A 21334-nucleotide genomic window follows, 5' to 3' on the forward strand; every position below is an offset into this window, starting at 1 on the left:
TATTAGGATGATAAATATATTATTTGTTGTTTTTTTTAGATTTTGGTGCATAAAACTATCGAAGGACAGAATTTTCTTACCTATGCGACAAGAGATGAGGTAAGATTTGATTTTGTTTCTTCAATGACAAATATTTTTTTTATTTTTCAATGATATATTTTTCCATGGATATTGAAGCAATAACAAGCTAAAATCACTAACTGTGTGATCTACAAAATTTGATTAAACAATAACAACAGCAATCAATCTGGTCTAAGCTACTTCTGCGTATATCTCTTCTACAATTTACTTTTGTAGCGTATGTAAATTTTGACTAGTACGTATACGTTGAGTAAAAATACATCTTACTACTCATTATTTTAAGGGATAAGACAATGGGCGATAAGTTGATGTAATTCTTTACTGGTGATAAACAAAATTACCCTTTCTGGTGATTATTCTTTTTGATGGAAATCTTTGCCAACCAAAGTTCGATAAAAGTAAAAGTACCAAAATTTTTTTTTGAATCAACAACCCACTAAAAGATTATGTTTAGGAAAGAAATGTTGAAATTCCACGAAGAAATTCTGATAGAGCTCTATATAGCAGTAATAAATATAGCAACTATTATGACGACACAGGTAAAATTAATTCCAGTATGCTACTCAAAAAGTTAGTTGTCTGCTGCGTGTTGCTTAACCTATTACCTTGGGTAATCCCATTATAAAAAAGTAGTAAGTTTATTTGTCCTAAGCTAAGGATTTCAATAACTTCTGAACCAATTGAGTTCTCTATTTTAGGGAAAGTTCACATAGGTTCTAGGATTGTTTTTGGCTATTTTATATTTAGACTTAAGTTTTATGCAGGGAAAGGGAATTTGGTTCTGACAAACAAGTGAAAATTTCCCCTCAACTCCCTTCCCTTTCTTCTCCCCCCTTCTTACCCACCTTCCTTTCAGTTACACCAAAAATCAGGTTTTACTCCAACAAAATATATAATTTTCGGCAATTTCAAATGTAATAAATTAGCTGAATGGCAGCCCCTAAGTTTTAGGATATTTTCCTGTTCTTCCCTGCCCATTCTAATATGAAGCCTAGGAGCGCAGCCACCAGTTGTTGTCAGTTATCCTGTTTATTAAACTGACGTCAAAGTGTCATGGACAGCAATCTCACATTTACACGCGAGGATATTATGGCATTAGTTTAAATTTATATTTTTAGATCCAGACAAATCTACAGATTATGTGGATCCACCTTTCTATACAAATCAACAACAATTTGAACAACATCAGGTAAGATTGTTTTGAAATGGACCAATTTGTTTTATCTTTCTTTTTACATTAACGTAAAATAAACAGTGAGAAAAATTTTGTCCTGGTAATCAACAGGTAATTAGTAGTACATTATTAATGTTAATGTTATTTTATGGTAAGATGCAGAATATAAATACACTTTTTTAATTTGTGACTGGCCAAAACTGTTTTAAAAGTGAATTTCTAACTAAAATTGTGAAATTTTAATACATTATATTTTCAATTCAGGTATACTTAGCAAGTTTGGATGACCAATCACAAGAAACAGACAGGATTTCTGATAGTTATAGCCACCATGATAACTATAACAACCATTACCAGGTTAGTTTTGGATTTTTATAGTCCAGGATTTATAGCCAGGACTCAGTTATCGATTCCCAAATACTTTGCGGCATAAATAAATGCGCGAATATATTACACGTGTTTTCTCTAGCCAGGCACCAGTTGCTCAATATTGATCTTGGTTTATTCCAGATTGTTTGTATTGTCTGATTAAACGATGTTAATTCGTTCAGCTGTTTGACCGCTAGCTTTCTATGTTGTTTTCCGTTATTGCAAAGGTTCAAGAAACTTTTTACCATAAATTGCATTTATTCTATCATTTGTTTAGGGTGAAGTAGATTATGAAAAGTTTGAACCATCTTCCCCTTCTATTTATCAGGAATATATTTAACATGTTCTTAAAAAGTTTAATTGTGTTCATATATTGCGCAGCACTTTAAATATAAGTTTTAAATAGAAAGAAATAGTAAGAGAATTAACATATTTTTAATGCACATTTATATTTAGTTCCCATCATTAGATTTGTTATATATTTTACGAATAGTCCCTAAAGTTTTATAATAACATTTTCTTATTCATTGGCTCAACAACTTTGGGGGCTTTATTGGATTTTAAATGATTGGTTAATTAAGTTAAGTGTCCATTCATGTCATCCACTAATTGTAATCTACAAAAGGTTAATTTTGTGTATCATAATTTGGGATGTACGTCAATTTACCGGTCATTGTCTTATCCTTTTATATCCTTGAAAATCACATAAAAGTTAAATATACGAATCAGGACACTGTACAGCAAATGCCACCCACCTCGTACGGTTCCAAGGTTCCAGTTAGCCCTACAATAGATTACTACAACAACCCAAAGGGAAATGGCGCAACTTTTGAATATTATGAAAACAACAACCCAACAAGTGCCAATTTTCAAACTTTACAGGCAAGATTGTAGTCAGGATTTTTAAGTTTAAAGGGAATTAATATGAGACAAAGAAGAGTAATTATTCATCGCATCGTATTATAGACAGTTTTCCGTTCCGAGGATAGTAAAATTGATAATAATAATTATGATATTAAGAAACCGGGTCAACAAAAATGGTATTGATTTTATATGGAAAATTGTCTATGATATTATACAATACATAATTTTTCAGTATGCCTCAGGAACGGTTCTTATCTATAGGAACATAATCGGTTTTGAAGCATTAATGGAAAATATTTCCTCAGTCACAAAATAGGATACAAGCCTTACCTATCAACCCTTTTATAACCTATTTTTGTTATTTGTGTGCTTAGCTATTCTATTTTTAAAAGAAACTTATTAAGGGAGGAGTAGGTTGCGCTAAAAGTCCGTAAAAGTGTGATTTTTAAGGCTTAAAAATAGTAGTAGAACGATAATGTGTAGGCATTTCTTACTGAAAAGAAGTAAAGACAAAAAAATTTAAAGGTTAACATCGTTCTACTACTGTTTTTAACTTAAACCTCACAACCTTTTCGGATTTTTAGCGCAACCTACTCCTCCCTTTCTTGTATTCCTTACGGTTACCTACCTTTATATTTCCTACTACATACTTGATTGCAGGACTATTATGAATCATCCCCCACACAAGGGGCCAAACCAGATTTATTTGAAAACTTCCACGCCACCCAACACACGACACAGCCAGATAAAAGCATATTTGAACAGTATGAGGACAGCTTCTACAAGCCAAGTTCCCCAAAATATCCAGAAAACCAGCTGTCAAACTATAAACCCAACCCCAATGATAGATTGGATACTATTAAGAAACAAAATTCAAAATATTCTACAGCCAACTATTACTATCCTAAAAAAGAAACATCAAATGGTAGTGTATATGCTAATGTTATCCCCCAAAATGATGTTAACAAAGACAAACCTCCTGTTTATCAAACAAGTCGACCGGCAGTTGGAGACACAGGCTATAACCCAACACAAACCGGTTACCAAAATCCACCACCAGAAACTGGATATGGATCCGATGGTACGGACTATGGGCCTGTCTTACCTGAAACTGGCTATGGATCAAACCCACCACAATCCAATTATGGCTCACAAATGCCAGGAACTGGTTATAGACCACAGACGCAAGAAAACAGTTATCAATATAAACGGCCACAACCAGAAAACAGCTATGAATCAAATCCCAGTTACAATTCAAATCCGCCAAAACCGGTTTATGGCACCAACTATCCCCCAAACAGTTATGAATCGCCATACAAGGATCCGGAGCCAATAAAACGGCCGCCAACGCCCGGCTATAACGGCCCAGTGCCAAGCTATGTGCCCAGCCCAAATCTAGCATCGCCGCCGGCAGGTCTACCGCCACCGAAATTTGATTTTGACAAACCTGATGACGGAGGATTCACAAAGGATCATTTTACCACAGGTAGGGAATAACAATATCATCCATTTTGTAAGCAATTTTTTTAACCGATTAATTTTTGTAGGTTTCACATTAGACTTTTTTGGTCATTTTATTATTTGGCTTGCTATTACATATGATAAACACTAAAATCATACTTTGCGTGTCTTTTGTAAACAACAAAATTATTTTCAGCTATTATATATTCTGTTCAAGTATATTCAAAATACACTTGGCTAATATACTAAATTGTTATTCCTAATATTAGGCCATGAAGATGTAAATAGTCACCAAGGACATTATAATCCAGGGGGCTACAGCTATGAAAATAATAATCAAAAAGACAAATTCAACTACAAAAATAATGGCTACAACAATTATCAGAATAATAGAAATCCAGGATCCAATTATGGGCCCAGTAAATACAGAGGTGGTTATCAGAATTCTAGAAACCAGTTTGGTTATCCTTCTAGAGGACCAATTAGGTAAAGTTTTTTTCTGTTTTCTTATATTTCTTTCCTTAGAAATTTCTGCCAGTAGAACCTGATAAAATCTGCCTGTTTATCTCTACCTTAACAAAAATCTGAATTTAGCACAAATCATTACGCAATTTTATTGAATTTTGATGGATTAGTGTCTAAACATTTAAGCCAATTATTATTATCTACAGATGGGGTTATTTTGTTTATCATCATTAGGGTGTATATTAAATTATTGTTTACTAGCGGCTACGCCCCTAGAGGCCTCTAGTGGCACTTTAAATGTTTTTGTTTGTTAAAGTTAATTTTTATTACGATACCTCTTTATTTGACGTTGAAGTCTCCCCTAATTTTTTTAAAATTTCGATTTTTTTGTCATTTCTCTTGGGAGGGTGGTGGTACCCTCCCCCAAAATAGTTATAAACCTTCCCGGGACTTATGAGAAGCTACCCTGTTAAGGAGAACCCGATCGGTTCAGCGGTTAGCGAGATCCTTCGGTACACACAGACACACAGACAGACACACAGACATCCTGTTACTTTAGTATAAGGATTGTCTTATTCCTCAAGATCCTTGATGTTTTTCCTATACGTCTGGAAACCTCTCTTTCTAAAGGTTAAATGTCAAATGCTATTTACAAGTCAAAACTACACCAATTACATAATATCATTTTCTTTTTGTAGAGGTTCCCAGCGATACAATTCATATAATTCATTGGAAGGGCCATCCTATAATCATGATTTTGTTAATGATGCCCCAAGAAGAGATTTTAACAGAAGAAACTTTAATCTTTTCCGGTAATGTATTATATATATAAATTGTTTTATTTTGAAAGATGTTATAGATTTGTTTCAAAGATTGTAAGTTTATAAAAACCATGCTAATTCTACAAAATAGCTGTAAACATGCCAATTCCTTAAAAGACTCAATAATGGGTCCACTTTGTATTTACTTAAATCATTGCATTGGTAGTAAAGTTTGATGGAACCAAGTTTTATTAAAAGTACCCAAAGTTTTTAATTCAACGAAATAGAGTTTTTATTTAACATTTAAAGTCCTATTACTTTCTATCCCTGTATATACACAAAAACCTCATAATTGTTTGTAACATTTCCTTTTTATAAATTAAACTTACTAGCACAGATATTATACAAAAGAACTAAATCATTTTATAATTTTGTTTGTTTAGAGGACGCCCAGGTTATAACAACAACAAAGGACCAAGATATTTTGGATACAGGCATCTTTATTTACTTTTTGTTTACAAAGAAAAGGTTTTTTCATAATATTTTTGTAAGTATTATAAATGGTAGTTTGTATTTACAACAAAAAAAATTAGTTTGAAACATTAAATAGAATTTTTTATTGAGATTTTATCATATCAGTTCGAACTGAAATCATTACAGCAGAAAAATTAAAGAGAAAAGCCCTAAATTTGAATCTTAATTAAATAAATATGAACTGCTAGAAGCAATGAGCGGCCTGGCTTCCATCAACAGCTTTACAATAATGATCAAGAAAGGCTTTACAATAATATTGAATATCAGGATGAAGAAAATAAGATCAATAGTGTTTTAAAGGTAAAAGTTAGTTATTAACAGACTTTTAGTATTACAGTTACTTTAGAATTTGGAAAAAAATTTTTCCTTTAGTAAATCCTTAAATAGGATTTCTAAATTGCTCTATGTTTTTTTGGTGAGGATTCTCTAGACCAATCAGCATCTTCAAAAAAGTTATGTCTAATCTTACTTTAGTTTAAAATAAAAAGTAAAAAAATATTTTTTTGGTGGGTTAACAATTTTTTCATAACGGCGGTTTTCTTTTCTTTTCAAATTGGTTATAAATCATCTCTTGACATAAAAGAAGCTTCACTGTAAAGAAAACTAATGATTTCGGTTCAGCGGTTAGCAAGATCCTTCGCTACAAACACACTGCTAGACAGTTAATTGGAGATACTGTTACTTTTATATAATGATTCAATACATTTCTTGCTTCATATTGAAAGCTAGATTGTATGTCTCTCGAAATTGAAATTGGAGGATTTTTTTATGTTAAAAAATGCTTACATAGCAGCTATCTTTTGAACTCTTTATAGAGATGACCCGACTAATAATATTTTAACCCATTTGAAACTACCTCTTTGCTACTTACGGATATTATTATCTTTGTTTCTCTGTTAAGGTTCACATCTCAGATGACAAAGAGATCATCTATGACGGAGAAAAGACAACAGTCATAAAGAACCATGACGCCACCCCTCCACCCCCAAGATTCAACAGGGGGCGTGGCCCAAATTTTTTTCGAGGAAGGTTCCGTGGTAGAGGGGGTGTAGGAGGGGGCAACAGGTTTCCCAGGAATCAGCTGAGAAGATTTGATGGAGCTAATGCTTTTGGAAATTCAGGTATAAAAATATTACGGAGACTTATGAGGATGTTAACAACAAATTTAGAAGACAATAACTAAACAATTTGAAAGGATTTATGTAAGAAAGAAAATAAGGAAATACCAGGGACGGAGGGAGGGGACATTGGAATAGTAATTATGCTGTTATCCAATGCTTGATAAACTTTCATTTTCTAAAAACTTTGGGTACTTTTATAATCTTGTGTAAAGTTATGGTTTTACAGGGTAATTTGAAAAGTAAATATATCTAGTAAGAAAAGATATAAATTTAGGTAGTGGCGGATACCTGGGACCTCCAGTTGGCCGCGGGGGACCCCCAGCAATACCACATGGCAGTGTTGTACTCAAACCACCATCAATCATGCCCGATGGACTTACTGGATTCATAATGGTAGGTTTAATTATCATTTGGACTTTTCAAAACGACTTTCTTGGTGTACTGTTTATATTATCTTTAATAGTTAAGGGAAAAACAGAACTCAATAAAAACGTTGTACTGGGAAGGAAAAAAATATTCTTAGTTTGATAATAAATCTTAGCTTTGCAAATACGAACATCATTATTTTTCCAGGGCGCAGTACCAGCCATGGCTATGTTAATGGGAAAGAAACGAAAACGACGAAGCATTAACAACATTGATAGGTAAAGATTTATATGGATCCGTCTTTGCTTTGTAATTCCATTAATTTCCATCTTTTCCCTAAGGAAAATGGCACTATGGAAGATTTTGTTCGTCCTAATCAATGGGTTTTCATTGACAGCAGGCTAAAACTCAACAGAATGAAAGAGCTAATAATTTTTATCAAGATTCTTCAATTTATTTTAAGTTTATTTAGCAGTTTAATACTTCTGTATAAAAACTTTATTTTAATGATTGATTACTTAAACATATATATTCTCTACTCTCAAGAAATTCAGCATTAGAAAGGATTAGTCTAATCTGTATTCAAATATATATATCAAGTTTAATCCATTAATTTACTTTGAATAATCTGGATTTGCTATATATACACAGTATTAAATATAATGTGCATTTAGATCCGCACATGTCAGATCATCAGAACCACATATAATTGCACCAACACATATTTCTTCTTTTTTATTAAACACTCCCTCTTGTTTAATTACTTTCGTATTTTTAAAAAGCAAACTTTTCTATATTAAGGGTCTATCCGTACGTAAAGGACAAATCGTGATTCTAATTTCTAGGCATGTTAAAAAATTGTCGATTTCAAACTTGGTATAATTCCTGAAAAATTAAGGTACCATGTAAAAAACCTATGTAGGATCATTATCAGAAAGTACATGCGTCCATTTAAAGCATTTTATTTTATTATATCATTCTATTTATTTAATTTAATCAAATTGATGAGTCTTAGGCTAACAAAATACAAACTGTTGTAAGCTAAGCATATCTATAAGCAAGTCCTAAAAATGAAAGTATGTCCTTCAACAGAATCCTATATTCAAGAAATTTGCTTTAATTAAATTTACATTCAATTTTGTTTAAATTTGAATTAGTATTCTGAAACTTTACAAGTGTTTATGTTAAATAGTCCTGCCATCTGATTTTAGAGCTTCATTTTATGAATGTTATCATCCTTGTTTTGAAATGTACAACTTGAGGGTGTCATGATATGCGGATGTAAAGGTACAATATGTAGATATCAATAGATATAGGGTCAAATAGGTACTGCACCTTGGCTTAAAAAAAAAAAAAATATAACCCCAAAAGCTTGAATGCTGAAAAATCTTTTATATTTTAACAATTTTATATTTTTAACCGACTATTTTTCAGCTCTGAAGAAAGCGAGCTAGATGAATTGGAATCTCAAGTTAAAAATCACATTCAACAGTTTATAAACAAGATGGAAACCTTGACATTATAATTTATAATTCTGTAAATATTTATGCTTTAAGATTATGTATTAGGTATGTAATTTCTAATTCTAAAAGGCAAAAAAAATTTCGGCGGTTGCGCCGCTGTTTCTTCACAGTTCCATATTTTACCCGTATAAAGCAACTGCCATGCAAAATCTCAGACCTGCAACTCTTTTTTAGTTGAGTTCCTTTGTTGACTTTTAGTTTTGGTTTCAAAGTGTCAATTTCGCCCCCCCCCCTTTTAAAAAATGACAATATTTTTTTAATTAGCACAGCCTCAGTCAAGAACAGTAAACTAAACAACATGGTGAGAAGTCTTTAGTAGAAAGTACGGACGGAAGTGCGTGAACAACCTTAATATTGAGTAGCTGCGCTTCCAATGTATTAAAATGTATGTTAACTCTTTGTATAGTATAAATCGTTAGTTAGTATTTCATTAAGTGAAAGTGATAGATTTCTTATTATTATAGAATATCATTTAGTTAATCTTTTGAATTCCACTAAATTTTCTCAATTTTTACAACTTTCAATGCTGCGTTACTAGTTCTTGTTTTATTGGCTGCTCGTAATCCATTTTCGTGTTCGTGGTCGTTACTTACAACCATGACTATTCCTCTTTTTGTGTTACTTTTCATAAGCAACTATTTATATATCTTTTATTTAGCTTATGCTTGTTATTATAATCATTTATTGTATTCCTTATTTGCCATTTATATTATATCTATACTGTTATTTATGTGCTATTTATTTAATTTATTATTTATTAGTTCTGTAATATAATCTACTAGTCAATAAAGTATTTAAATTTCTTAAGGTTTCTTATGAGAGTTTATTATCTTGTTAAGATTGCCAAAACCCCTGGCTACAAAAATGTAGACCAAAACTTTAATTTTTTGAGTTTCTATGATTTCCCACCAATAAGTCCAGTTATTTTTAATTTCGTGCATTTTTCACGCGACATGTGCATTTTGATATTAAAAATACACTTAAAGATATAAAAAATATCAACTAATTATAATATAAGGGTATGTTATTAGAAATATGATGAAAAAGAGGAAGCATTTACTGATACTTAGAACAAAAAATGTAAATCTCATGAAAATAGCCAAGAGACAAATCAGTGATCACCCATTTTAGAGATCCTAAGCTTCAGACACAAAAAAGACATTAGTACTAATAAATGAAAATAAAAAATACAGCTGTAGTCTTAACATTTATTCACTGGGATAGTCAAAAGTTTCACAGCATTTGAGATAATTTCAAACATACAAGTTCATATTCAGAGTTAAACATTTTTTTTACCAAAAAAAATACTTTTAAGATTCTTAATTGAGAGATAATTGTTTTCATAAACTTTGAAATATACAAATAACAATTTCAATGTTAACAAAATAATAATACATTAATTTATAAGTAGTAGGATATAGTGTTTTTATTGCAAATTTTCATAGAACCAAATAGGAAGGTATTTTCTCATAAGTTTTTAAAATCAATTTTAGTTAAAACATCTCCTGACTTTGCTTCTATCTTTAAATCTGCATATTTATCTCCCCTGAAATAATAGAGAATAGAATGGCATCGTATTTTAGACACATTTCCGCGGATATTAAAATGAAAAACTATGATTTAAACCAGTTTTATTGTCCCAATGGAGCTGAGGTCCCTGGAAAATTTTCTGTAATACGAAGCTATACATGATTTATCATTATGGCTGTGACCCGGTTCTAATACAGCGGATATTAATTAGTTTCAAAGCCATACTGGAAATCTTTTAATTCAGGCACACTTAAGAAAAGTTTTTAGAAAAACTTCAAACATTTGATAAGGAAAACTAAACAGAAAAACAAAATTACAATAAATTACCTTGTGGGTCCAATATTCAGAATAGCTATGGGTATTTTATTTTCAACAGCTTGGTTTATAAACCTATATTCAAATAATCTTGTTCAAGCTATATATAAACAGATTTCTTTTCTTAATAAAAAAAAAATTTCTTTTTATTGCCATGATTTTATTCTTATCGACTTATTGAGACAAACAAGGATGACTAAAACCATAAAGATCTCCAAGTGTAAAACTGGTTTCAGAATTTTTTTAAGGCAAGGTGTGTAATTTAGAAGATGCCCTATCTCTTATAGCAGCCATTAAACAAGAATATTCCTGAATGCAGAGAAAACATAAAGGGAAGACCCAACTACGAGCATACTATCTGATATTTCCACTCTCTTTCGTACCTGAAATCATTCCTTACTTCATATGTATTTAAACCATATCGTTCAATACCTACAGATATTTTACCATTAAAAGTATAAAGGTATAATTTCATTGTACAATATACAATCTAATAAAAATTACAAAATGGTAAAACTATTCTGTAACAAAAAAAAAAGAAATTATTGAAAAATTGAACAACCAAGAAGTTAACTGGGGTGTTATCTAAAATGTAAACTAATAAACTCTCATAGTGGTGTAAAAAAGAGTTAGTGAGGGAAAGAGTCAATAAGGGGAGAGGATAATAATAATGATAATGCTAAGCATCGCATCTAAACAACTATATATGAATGTAGGTATATAAGGGGGGGGGGGGGTAATGCAACCATCTCGTAATCAGTGAGCAAATGGCACTTACAATTCGAATTTAGATCTGAAATTTTGCATGAGTAATCCTTGGTAGGTCTATTTTCCCTAAATCGAACAAAAAGTTGAAAAAGTAACGGCTAACGGCTCAGCCGTTTAGCCGTTTTTTGGCTATTGTAGGGCAAATCTGCCATAAATTATGTAGGAATCAACTTTTTGAAACATATTTTTGCTTTAAATCATGTGAAATGAAAAAAAAAAACATTTTAGATTTCTAGTAACAGCAACTAGCGGCTAGAACCTTTGAAAACGTTTTGGAGCAGCATAGAGTATTATGTGGAGATAGGTTTCGTGATGATTTCCCTTGAAAATAGTTTTAAAAATGGCTAAACTGCTGAGCCGCCAGCCGTTACTTTTTCAACTTTTTGTTCAATTTAGGGAAAATAGACCTACCAAGGATTACTCATGCAAAATTTCAGATCAAAATTCGAATTCTAAGTGCCATTTGCTCACTGATTACGAGATGGTTGCATTAACCCCCCCCCCCCCCCACCGTCCCCCCCCCCCCCTCTTTATATTTTGGGACGTTGGGTGAACCGCACAAAAAATTGAATAATACTGTTATACCTGATCAACTCTGGCACGAGGAACATTATCTCCAAAGAAAACAACGTAAGGTTTCAATATTCCACCACACTTAGGACATGAAGGCACTCTACAATATAGAAACCATTTTATTCAGATGCTTTTTTCCTGCCTTTAATTGTAATGGTACCCTAAGGTTTATAAACACATTCGTTAGTAGGGTTAGGTCGGATACTTTATTGCTAGGATACCGGATATCGTTCTATATCAGCCAAATTACCGGATATCCGGTATTATAAATCAGCCGGATATCCGGTATCAGATAGTTTCAATATCCGGTATCCGGTCTGATATCCGGCCCAACCCTATTCGTTAGTCTATTTTAAACTTTGGGGGCGTAATTGGTTGGTAAAAACTAGTGTCCAAACTTTTCCGACAATATTTAACTCTAATATAAAGAAGTGTAATTTTGCGGGCTCAGCACTGAGCAGTGAAGGCTTCAGTGAAATCGTCATATTTTTACTTTAATTTTCAGCTGTCTGTCTAAACCTCTGTTCCTAAACTGACATTACATCTTTTCAGATTTTTTTTCTTCATACAAGCGCGTTTTAATTTCAATTTGAGGCTTATGCGCGGCTAAGGAATTTTGTTGTTTATAATTAGGGGTTTAAATAAATTTGTCGTCCATTTTCTCATCTCTTTAAACCCTGGTTTAATATGAAGAAATTGTTCTTACTTGAATTGTCTGACTTCATTTTCTGTTAGTTCTACGTCTCCATCTGGTCGAATATCTGCAACTCTAAAATATGTTAAACTTATAGGATGTCAATAAAATTGCAATGACATTTAAGCTATCAAGATAAGATATGTTTTCTTTTAGGAACTTCAACAGACAAATAGACTATAGAGTAGCAATGGTTAGGTATAGAATACGTGGATATAATAACATGGCATTTTTTTCGATAATTTATGTTGCTACTCTCCTGAAAAGTGAAATACCTAGGTATCATTGTTGGATTTTGTTCTTCTAATGTTAATTGAAACTGCATTCTTGGTACGTAATAACTACAACTCATACACGTTACTATCTATAATAGAATATGTTTATTGTTTACTTGCTTTTCATTATTTAGGAAATCTAAGAAATATAGAATTCGAATTTAATAAATGAAATGAAGATTAAAGATCTTATTTTATTTTTTTAAACACACAACTAATCTTAAATACCTTTAGTACCTTTAAATAAATATTAAGTTAAGCATTCAAAAAATGAAATAAACATTATACAAATTCAAAGGTGTATAGAACATAGTTTGAATGGTTGAATTAACTACTTACAGAGTTAGTGCCATGTAGTTCAGTAACATTTCTGCTTCCAGCTTTATAATGCAGTTGGTCTACGTTTTGGGTTACAAGCTGACTAAAATAGAAAAAGTGTTTTGGGATTATGTACTACAAAATCTTTAGAAATCAGGCAAAAAATAAACATCTTAATTTTGTTATCTTATTATAAACTCTTTGGTAACTTTCACAATAAGTTTTATAATTATTTTGATTTCTTTTTAACAATTACCTTAATAAGAACATTTACATATTAAAATATCAAGGTGAAAATTTAATAATGTTAAAATAATAAGAATTATACAAACAGGGAAAATGATGAAAACTAATATAAATAAATTGTAAAATAGATCAGTATAAGATTTAAGACAAAGCTATTCCTTGGTCTTTTTTTAACATAGTTATTTTTTGTGCTTTAATCCAATTATTCTATTGAAATATACTAAAATCATGGTAATGTTCAACTAATTTCTACAGAATAAATGTCACTTACACTCCTTAAATATTTTTTTGAGAACTGAAGTTCAAGTTTATAATTAAATGTTTTCGCAAATACATAAATGGCAGTAATTTTACGCATCGTGATTCTTACTAAACACTGGTCGCCGGAAGGGAAAAGCAGTTTATTGAAAGGGGCTATCTGAGATTATTACAGATTCCGATTTATACATATATAGACTACTGAAAAATGCAAAAAACGAAATCAAAAGCGTTCCTTCTTGGGAGAAAATCCGGGGAAAAGATTTTAGCTATTTTTAACCTAAAACTCACATTGGCAAGCCTGCAAAAAATATAAAGACATTTTAAACATGTCATTGCTCAGCACCTAGAAGTGGTAGAAAAATGCTATGCATACCATTGGAAAGCTCATAACCTCTAGTTTTCATAAAGGTATATAACTTTTTTGTACTATTATTAGTTTTTGAGCTATCGTCTGAAGTATACACAAGTTTTAAAAATGCAGTTTTTTCTTGAATTTTAAGTTTGATACTTGTTACACAAACCTTTTTAAAACTATATTGCTTAGCAGTTAGGAGTTATATAATTATTTTATATAGGTACATTTGTATATTTGGGGTACTTTCAATTTAAGCTTTGAAATGTGTATAGTTTTTACTTTTTAGTAAGAACCAAGGAGGGATGGGGGAGTTTATACACTAGTAAATGAAATGCAGTATAAAATTTTGCCCTGGTTGTTTTTGTTATAGTTATTGACTGGATTCTTTTTGTAAAATCTTTTATATGATTACATTCACCAGTAAAACTCTAAAAATTGAATTTTGGCACTTTCCTTCTAGGGGCTAGTGGGGTTAAAACAGCCCCCAAAACACTAAAATTATAAGATATGAGATTATTTTTAAAGACATGAAGTTAATTTTTTTAATGTAAACATTTTTGGACAAGCAAATTTTTTTTAATGTAAATTATATTTGACATATTTTAGCAAAGTAGTTACTAAAGATTTCATTTTGGCACTTTCATTCTTGGGGCTAGTGAGGTATTTCACCCTCCAAAAGACTAAAATTTAAAGTTATGAGCCTATTTTTAAAGATATCAAGATGATTTTTAACTTAAAATTTATTCTCATAATTTAGATATGTAGCCATATGTGGCACTTTCCTTCTTGGGGCTTCTTAAATCATATTAAAATTATAAGTCAGTATCAGATTTTGCCCTGGCTGTTTTGGACTTGTTGTTATAGTTATTTTTTTAAAGTTGGTTCTACGATGTTATTGGTTATAAGATATGAGATTTTTTTTAAAGGCATCAAGCTAATTTTTTTAATGTAAACATTTTTCACATAATTGAACTAAGGAGTTATTACAGATTTAACTTTGGCACTTTCCTTCTAGAGTCTAGTGGGGTAAAACACCCTTAAAATACAAAAATTATGAGTTCTGAGCTTATTTTCAAAGATTTCATGTTGAATTTTAATGAAAACATATTTCTCATCATAGAAAAAATAATTTAGTCCTTGAAAGAGGTGCCTAATTGAAATCTATAGTGATTATTTAGTTAGGTTATTTGAAAAAAAAGTTTTCAATAACAAAATCAGCCAAATATTTTTAAAAATAAGCCCAGAACTTAAAGTTTTAGTAGTTTTTGGGGAAGGTTTACCCAACTAGCCACTAGAAGTAAAGTGTCAAACTTAATGTTTATTGATAATTAATCATATAAGAGATTTTACAAAAATAATCAGGTTAATAACTATACCAACTAGCCCAGACATCCAGAGCAAAATTTTATACTAAATTTCATTTCCTATCTATATAACAAAGTAGAACGATGTCTGTCTGTCTGTCTGAACCAAATGGCTCTACTCTTCAGGGAATATACCTACTGGTCCTGTGGTGGTTTTAGGCTATTTTCTTGGAGGGTGGGACACCCCCAACCCCACCAAAAAAAAAAAATTTCCCCCATTTTTTTTCTGTAGGAGATTTCCTTGGTCCTTATTTTTTTTTCTACAAAACTTCACCTTAACTTTTTTTTATCATCTCTTGGGGCAAAGCCCCTAGAGGCTAGGGGTGAAGCCGCTAAGTGTAAGTAAACTCCCCCCCCCCCTTCCTTGTATTTTATAACTTAACAATTGGGGGTTGTTTCATCCCACTAGCCCTGAGAAAGAAAGTGTTAAAATGAAATCTTTGGTTGCTACATAGCTCAATTATGTTTACATTAAAAAATCAGCTTAATATCTCTAAAAAAACCCACAAATCTTAAATTTATTGTTTTGGAGGGTGAAATACGTCACTATCCCCAAGAAGGAAAGTGCCAAAATGAAATCTTTAGTGGCAACCTAGCTAAATTATGCAAAAAAAGGTTTACATTAAAAAAATAGCCTGATATCTCTAAAAATAAGCTCAGACATTAGATTTTAGTGTCTTAGGGGCTGTTTTACCCCATTAGCCCCTAGAAGGAAAGTGCCAAAATTCAATTTTCAAAGTTTTACTGGCATATTTAATCATGTTTATTTACAAAAAAAAATAAGGTTAATAACTATAACAACAAGCCCAAAAACATCAAGGGCAAAATTTTATATTGCGTTTCATTTCCTATAAGTGTAAAAACTCCGCCCTCCCTCCTTGATTCTTACTACCAACTATACACATTTCTAAGACAATTTTCAATTAAGCTAAAATTGAAATTACCAAAAATATACAAATGTACCTATATAAAATAATTATATAACTCCAAAGTGCTAAGCAATGTTATTTTAAAAAGGTTTGTGTAACTAGTATCAAACTTGAAATTCACGTAAAAACTGCATTTTTAAAACTTGAGTATACTTTAGAGGATAGCTCAAAAACTAATAATAGTACAAAAATGTTATGTACCTTTATAAAAACTAGAGGTTATGAGCTTTCCATTGGTATGCATAGCATTTTTCTACCACTTCCAGGTGCTGAGCAATGACATGTTTAAAATGTCTTTATATTTTTTGCAGGCTTGCCAATGTGAGTTTTAGGTTAAAAATAGCTAAAATCTTTTTCCCGCATTTTCTCCCAAGAAGGAACGCTTTTGATTTCGTTTTTTGCATTTTTTATTAGTCTATATATGTACAAATCGGAATCTGTAATAATCTCAGATAGCCCCTTTCAAAAAACTGCTTTTCCCTTCCGGCGACCAGTGTAAACAAAATAATATTTCACTAAAAAACAAGGATATAATTATGCAAAAAAAATTCTCATTGAAAAGTATGAAGATTTTTTTCTTTGAAATATATTTCGTTATGAAGCAGCAGTAGTTACTAATTTATAAATGTTATGGTTGAGATAGATTTATAACTGTTAAAGTGTATAAAACTAACCCATCAATGATATGATAGTTGTGTTTAAAGTAGGACACCTGCCGTAACCAGGTTAAGGCAGATAAGAATGAAAAGACTTTGTAATTTTGCTCATTTATACATTTGATAAAGGAGGCGAGCTTATATATTGCAGTAAATCAGATGAATAGTTTTTTAAAAAGGTAAAAATAAATTTGCTTACCTAATTTTACCAGTATCCTCCCATTTCGCCAGAGTTCTATGACTTTCATTTGGTAGAAAATTAGACCATCGCGGCCAGCCAATAAAATTTCTAAATCAAAAAATTATACCTACCTATTTCAGATTATGAACAGAAATCATATAACACAGCAGAAACAATTGTCCTTGAAATCAAATTTGTAAATCTAACTAATAAAAGTCATAAACATTCAAAAATAATAATTTTTAAAGGACACACTAACATCAACCATAGTGTTGCTACTTTCTTAGGGTTAAACTTTATCAATAAAAAGTGAAAAATCAAAAGGACGACCCTAAAATGCAATTGAATTACAAACATCTAATTTGCAGATGGATAGACGCTTTTATAAATATTTTCCAGCATAGCTTCGAAAACGATGAATTTCCGCTGGAATAGAACCGGCTATTAAAATAAAAATCATAAAATTAATGCCAGTTTTGTTAGCCCGGTTCTTCGGCCCCTCGAGACAAACAGAACTTGTTTCAATCTTATAATTTTTCCTTTTAATATCCTCAGAAATCTGTCTATGATACGATGCCATAAATAATTATACCTTGCCCAGTAGCTTTGTCTTGCTAAAGGTCTTTCCATAAAAACTTTATGTTGAGTTGGTCTTTTTGTTGACGTAGCGTACAGTCCTACTCCTTCGCTTCTATAGTCAGGTATTCCACTTTCTGTAGATATACCTAAGAGAATATTAAAGTGAACAGTCTATTTGTCAAAAATATCTTCATTCAAATGGTACCTAAAGGCATTTATTTGGTTACTTTTTGCTTAAAATATTAGTTTCACGTAGAATTATGTTGTAAAGTAAAATAAGATTAGGTATAATGAACAGCTTCGTTCCTATTTTTCCAGACCCCATTTTAGCCAGCTAAATTTTCACTTTGTTATAGTACATGATAAACTGGTGTAAGATCCAAGGTATAATACCTGCTCCTGTGATAATGAGAACATTCTTCTTTTTTGATAAAAATTCTGACAATTTTTCTATATCTTCATTACTAAAACATTTATCCTTAATTCATTTCGCAATTAATAGTAATTTATCATATTTTCGTAATATTGTGAATGCTAGAAAGGATATTAAAATTATTTCAACAATTTTGGTCATGTGATCAAAATTTGAATTTTCCTTCTACTATTGCCCCCTCTGGGGGCGAAGTAGGTGGAAATTTAAATTTTTGTCACTTGACCTTAATATTGGTGAAATAATTTTGAATGACCTTTCTTGTATAAGCAATATTAATAAAATATGATACTTGGTTTTGTCTCATTCTCTATCTTTTTCTTAAATTCAAAAAAGTCTATCAAAAAATTTACATCATCTAAGGGTGAACAATAAATATCTCTGTCTATTTTTCTCTATATTTCTTCCCCCTCCCCCCTCCCTTACTTTTCTGTCTATTTCCTTCTCTCTCTCCTCCTCTTTTGTACGTTCATTTATACAATAGAGATAACCTAGAGACAGCACAAGGGAATTTTGTTTACATTATGTATCAGCTATAAATTGTTGAATATCTTAGGTTAAAGCTTTCCTTGGGTGAAATATTTGAAGAAAATATTTCTTCCATCATATAATGTGAAGCGTATGACACAACATATAATAAGTTAGTTATAAATAATTTAATTTCTTATAATAAAGTTATCTTTCTAAAAATTATATCATTGCAAAATTTAGTTGCAAATAATGTTGCCTATAGGGCTGTATTTCATATACAACAAAAAGTGAACAAAGGTTTCTTTTAAAGAAAAAAATGGGGTCAGATTGACCATTTATGTCTAATGTTTATACCCACATCAAATATTAAATTATAACAATGTACAGTAGAGTGGATCAATTTTGGACATTGAATTTGTAATCAACATCTACAGTTTAAACGTCATATAAGAAACCTAAATATAAAAAATTGATTTTGTCCTTGAGGGGAAATGGGGGGAAGGTGTTTCCATGCATTAAAAATTTTAGAAGTTTATTCTGGAGGTGCAACTTTTTTTCTTTCAAAGTATTGCTTTATGCATCTTTTTGAATTTGTCTTGTTGATTAATATAAGAATATCAAATTGGTTTTAAAAAATATTCATCCAAGCATGAAAAATCTTAAATCAAATGTAAAATCTCTTGGTTTTTAAATTTATTTATGGATTTTTCTTGCTAGGATCAATAGTTTTAAAAACAGATTTTTTATTCTTATTCTACTCTTCAAGACAAAATTGGGAAGGTGCATAAAGCTATACTTTGAAAGAAAAATAATTGCCCCCCCCAAAAAAAAAAAAAAAAAAATTCTCCCCACAAGTGTCTTTCTAAAAGTTTACATGCATCAGCGAGCCTCCCCATTATCCAAAATATTTTCTTTTCATTTTTTGGTCTCTTATATGATGTTCAGACAGAAAGTGTATGTAGCACATTTAAAATTAGAAAATCATTGAAAATCAAGCCACTCTAATGTACAGCATTTATTTCTTCAATTCCACAGTACAAAATTATTCCTGTATTTAAATTTAACATATCATATAGGAAAAAATATTCTTGTATTTAAAATTAAAAATCATGTTGGTAATTTTTTTTACAATTTTTAAATTTTTTAATAATGTACAGCAAATTATTTCCTTTTTATCTCATGTTTTGAAATTTATAAGATAGTTAGAATAAATTACAGAAATAATGAAAGTTTTAAAGAAGAGAGCGTCAGGGGGGGTGGGTCGAGGGGGGGTTGAGGGGGGTCTCCCCCCTCAGAAAAAGCTTGGGCTTAAATCTTCAACAAATAAAGAAAACAAAATTATTTTAAAAATTTCTTTTTTATGTTAAATATTATTATTTTTGTGACACTTGATTTTGAATGACAAAAAATGTTGAAATAAATATTACCCACTGTATGAAATGTTAAATTAGAAATCTATAATGATGTTGGAAAATTTATTCTCATTTTATACTCTGAAAAAAGGAATTGACAAAAAATAATAATTTTTATTCCAAACTTTTAAAACAGCATGCCTATTTCTTATTGGTTGACACTCGAATTAAAATAAAATAATGAATATTATTTCAAGACCAGAAATAAATTTGAAATAAATAATTTTCTTTCCCCTATATTTTTTATTCCAAAATGCCAAGAATTAATTTTGAAATAAAATAATTTTCTTTCCAATATTTTTATTCCTTTTTCTTATTGGACGTCATTTTGTGTCCAATGAGAGACTAGTGTTTAAATATTTTAAAGCTTATTACAGCATTTATTTTGAATATGATAATAGCAACATTCTTACATTAAATGTGATAAAATACATTCTATATCGTTGTCATGTTTGGTTATGTCTAATATTTGAACGTTTTTCTTAAAAAGGGGAAACGATATATTTTGTGTTAATTTCAACTGGCCTTCATTATACTATTAAAAAGCTTTATTGCAAATGCATATTTTAAAGCTTTCTAGAACGTTTTCTGCAGAAATTCCGTAAAAATTGCGTCCCCTTTATTTTAATCTTACAAAATAAGCAATTATCTATTGTATATAATAGAAAGTTTTTTTGTCTGTTGCTTCAGATTTCGATAACTATTAAAGCGATTGAATTTATGGAGTCACTCCTTCGAAAATAGACCCCCTAAATGCTAGAGACGAATTCGCTATTAGAAAATAAAGGAATAAATGCCTAGTTTCTCTGTGTTTGGGTACAAAGGCAAGATTTGAGCATTTTCTACTACAGTTCGTGGCTAAACTTGATATACTTCGACTATGAATCATTTTTTTATGTCTGAAAAAATATGTTTATAATAAACACTCTACCTTTCATTTTTTTATGAATATAAAAGTTGAAAATAAGTTTGGAAGACTGATAATATATTTGGACGCATCCATTATTAACGTAATCCCTCTAAATGTCTATCTTTCTTTTGAAAATGCGAGTTTTTGTGAGAGTCACATTCACAACGTGAAAAGTGCAAAGCTGATCTAATTTTTAAAAATATACATCATAGTAAAGAAAAAGGGGGCTGGGTTTGCCAACAGACATATAATACAAATAGTCCAAGAATGGACTACAAAGAAAGCTTTCCAAGTTCTTGTTTTGTCCTTGGGTGAAACGCAAAATGATATTATCTCAAATTTCCTCCC

General features: G+C 30.8%; 3 protein-coding genes and 1 long non-coding RNA gene across 4 annotated transcripts in view; 3 read left to right on the forward strand and 1 right to left on the reverse strand.

The window, feature by feature from the left end:
* LOC145314910 (uncharacterized) overlaps positions 1 to 794 on the forward strand; it is a 35105-nt gene extending 34311 nt beyond the window's left edge. The window contains exons 6-7 of the mRNA XM_080154987.1: positions 40 to 99; positions 780 to 794. Of these exons, the coding sequence (XP_080011113.1) occupies positions 40 to 99; positions 780 to 794 (75 nt within the window). The remainder of the gene's footprint in view (positions 1 to 39; positions 100 to 779) is intronic.
* Positions 795 to 1197: 403 nt separating this feature from the next.
* LOC145315268 (uncharacterized) lies at positions 1198 to 1954 on the forward strand. The gene is made up of 3 exons (XR_013878000.1): positions 1198 to 1270; positions 1520 to 1612; positions 1902 to 1954. It is a non-coding gene; the product is annotated as an uncharacterized LOC145315268 (long non-coding RNA).
* A 400-nt stretch (positions 1955 to 2354) lies between these two features.
* Positions 2355 to 8764, forward strand: LOC145314911 (uncharacterized). The gene is made up of 10 exons (XM_080154988.1): positions 2355 to 2506; positions 3149 to 3974; positions 4219 to 4435; positions 5113 to 5226; positions 5619 to 5669; positions 5898 to 6009; positions 6611 to 6830; positions 7105 to 7223; positions 7404 to 7474; positions 8631 to 8764. Exons 1-10 carry the CDS (start codon positions 2369 to 2371, stop codon positions 8719 to 8721), a joined length of 1959 nt encoding a protein of 652 aa, XP_080011114.1. The 5' UTR covers positions 2355 to 2368; the 3' UTR covers positions 8722 to 8764.
* A 1143-nt stretch (positions 8765 to 9907) lies between these two features.
* On the reverse strand, positions 9908 to 21009 carry LOC145314325 (NAD-dependent protein deacylase Sirt4-like). The gene is made up of 11 exons (XM_080154198.1): positions 20874 to 21009; positions 18157 to 18227; positions 17777 to 17909; positions 17203 to 17292; positions 13214 to 13295; positions 12875 to 12963; positions 12612 to 12674; positions 11918 to 12005; positions 10873 to 10947; positions 10577 to 10638; positions 9908 to 10265 (listed from the first exon to the last, which is right to left on the reverse strand). Exons 1-11 carry the CDS (start codon positions 20963 to 20965, stop codon positions 10187 to 10189), a joined length of 924 nt encoding a protein of 307 aa, XP_080010324.1. The 5' UTR covers positions 20966 to 21009; the 3' UTR covers positions 9908 to 10186.
* Positions 21010 to 21334: the final 325 nt, after the last annotated feature.

The sequence above is a fragment of the Acartia tonsa genome, chromosome 3 (genome assembly GCF_053477335.1).
Source record: "Acartia tonsa isolate MP-2025a chromosome 3, ASM5347733v1, whole genome shotgun sequence".
Classification (NCBI taxonomy): domain Eukaryota; kingdom Metazoa; phylum Arthropoda; class Copepoda; order Calanoida; family Acartiidae; genus Acartia; species Acartia tonsa.

Bases quoted from the DNA above. Each gene is read 5' to 3' on its own strand.
- LOC145314911 (XM_080154988.1), top strand. From the start codon at position 2,369: ATGCCACCCACCTCGTACGGTTCCAAGGTTCCAGTTAGCCCTACAATA. The intron at 5,670-5,897 runs GCATCTTTATTT...ATGAACTGCTAG, and splicing joins CCAAGATATTTTGGATACAG to AAGCAATGAGCGGCCTGGCT. The intron at 7,224-7,403 runs GTAGGTTTAATT...TTATTTTTCCAG, and splicing joins GACTTACTGGATTCATAATG to GGCGCAGTACCAGCCATGGC.
- LOC145314325 (XM_080154198.1), bottom strand. From the start codon at position 20,965: ATGATTCATAGTCGAAGTATATCAAGTTTAGCCACGAACTGTAGTAGA. The intron at 13,296-17,202 runs GTAAGCAAATTT...TTTCTATTTTAG, and splicing joins GAGGATACTGGTAAAATTAG to TCAGCTTGTAACCCAAAACG. The intron at 10,948-11,917 runs GTATAACAGTAT...GAATGATTTCAG, and splicing joins CTCGTGCCAGAGTTGATCAG to GTACGAAAGAGAGTGGAAAT.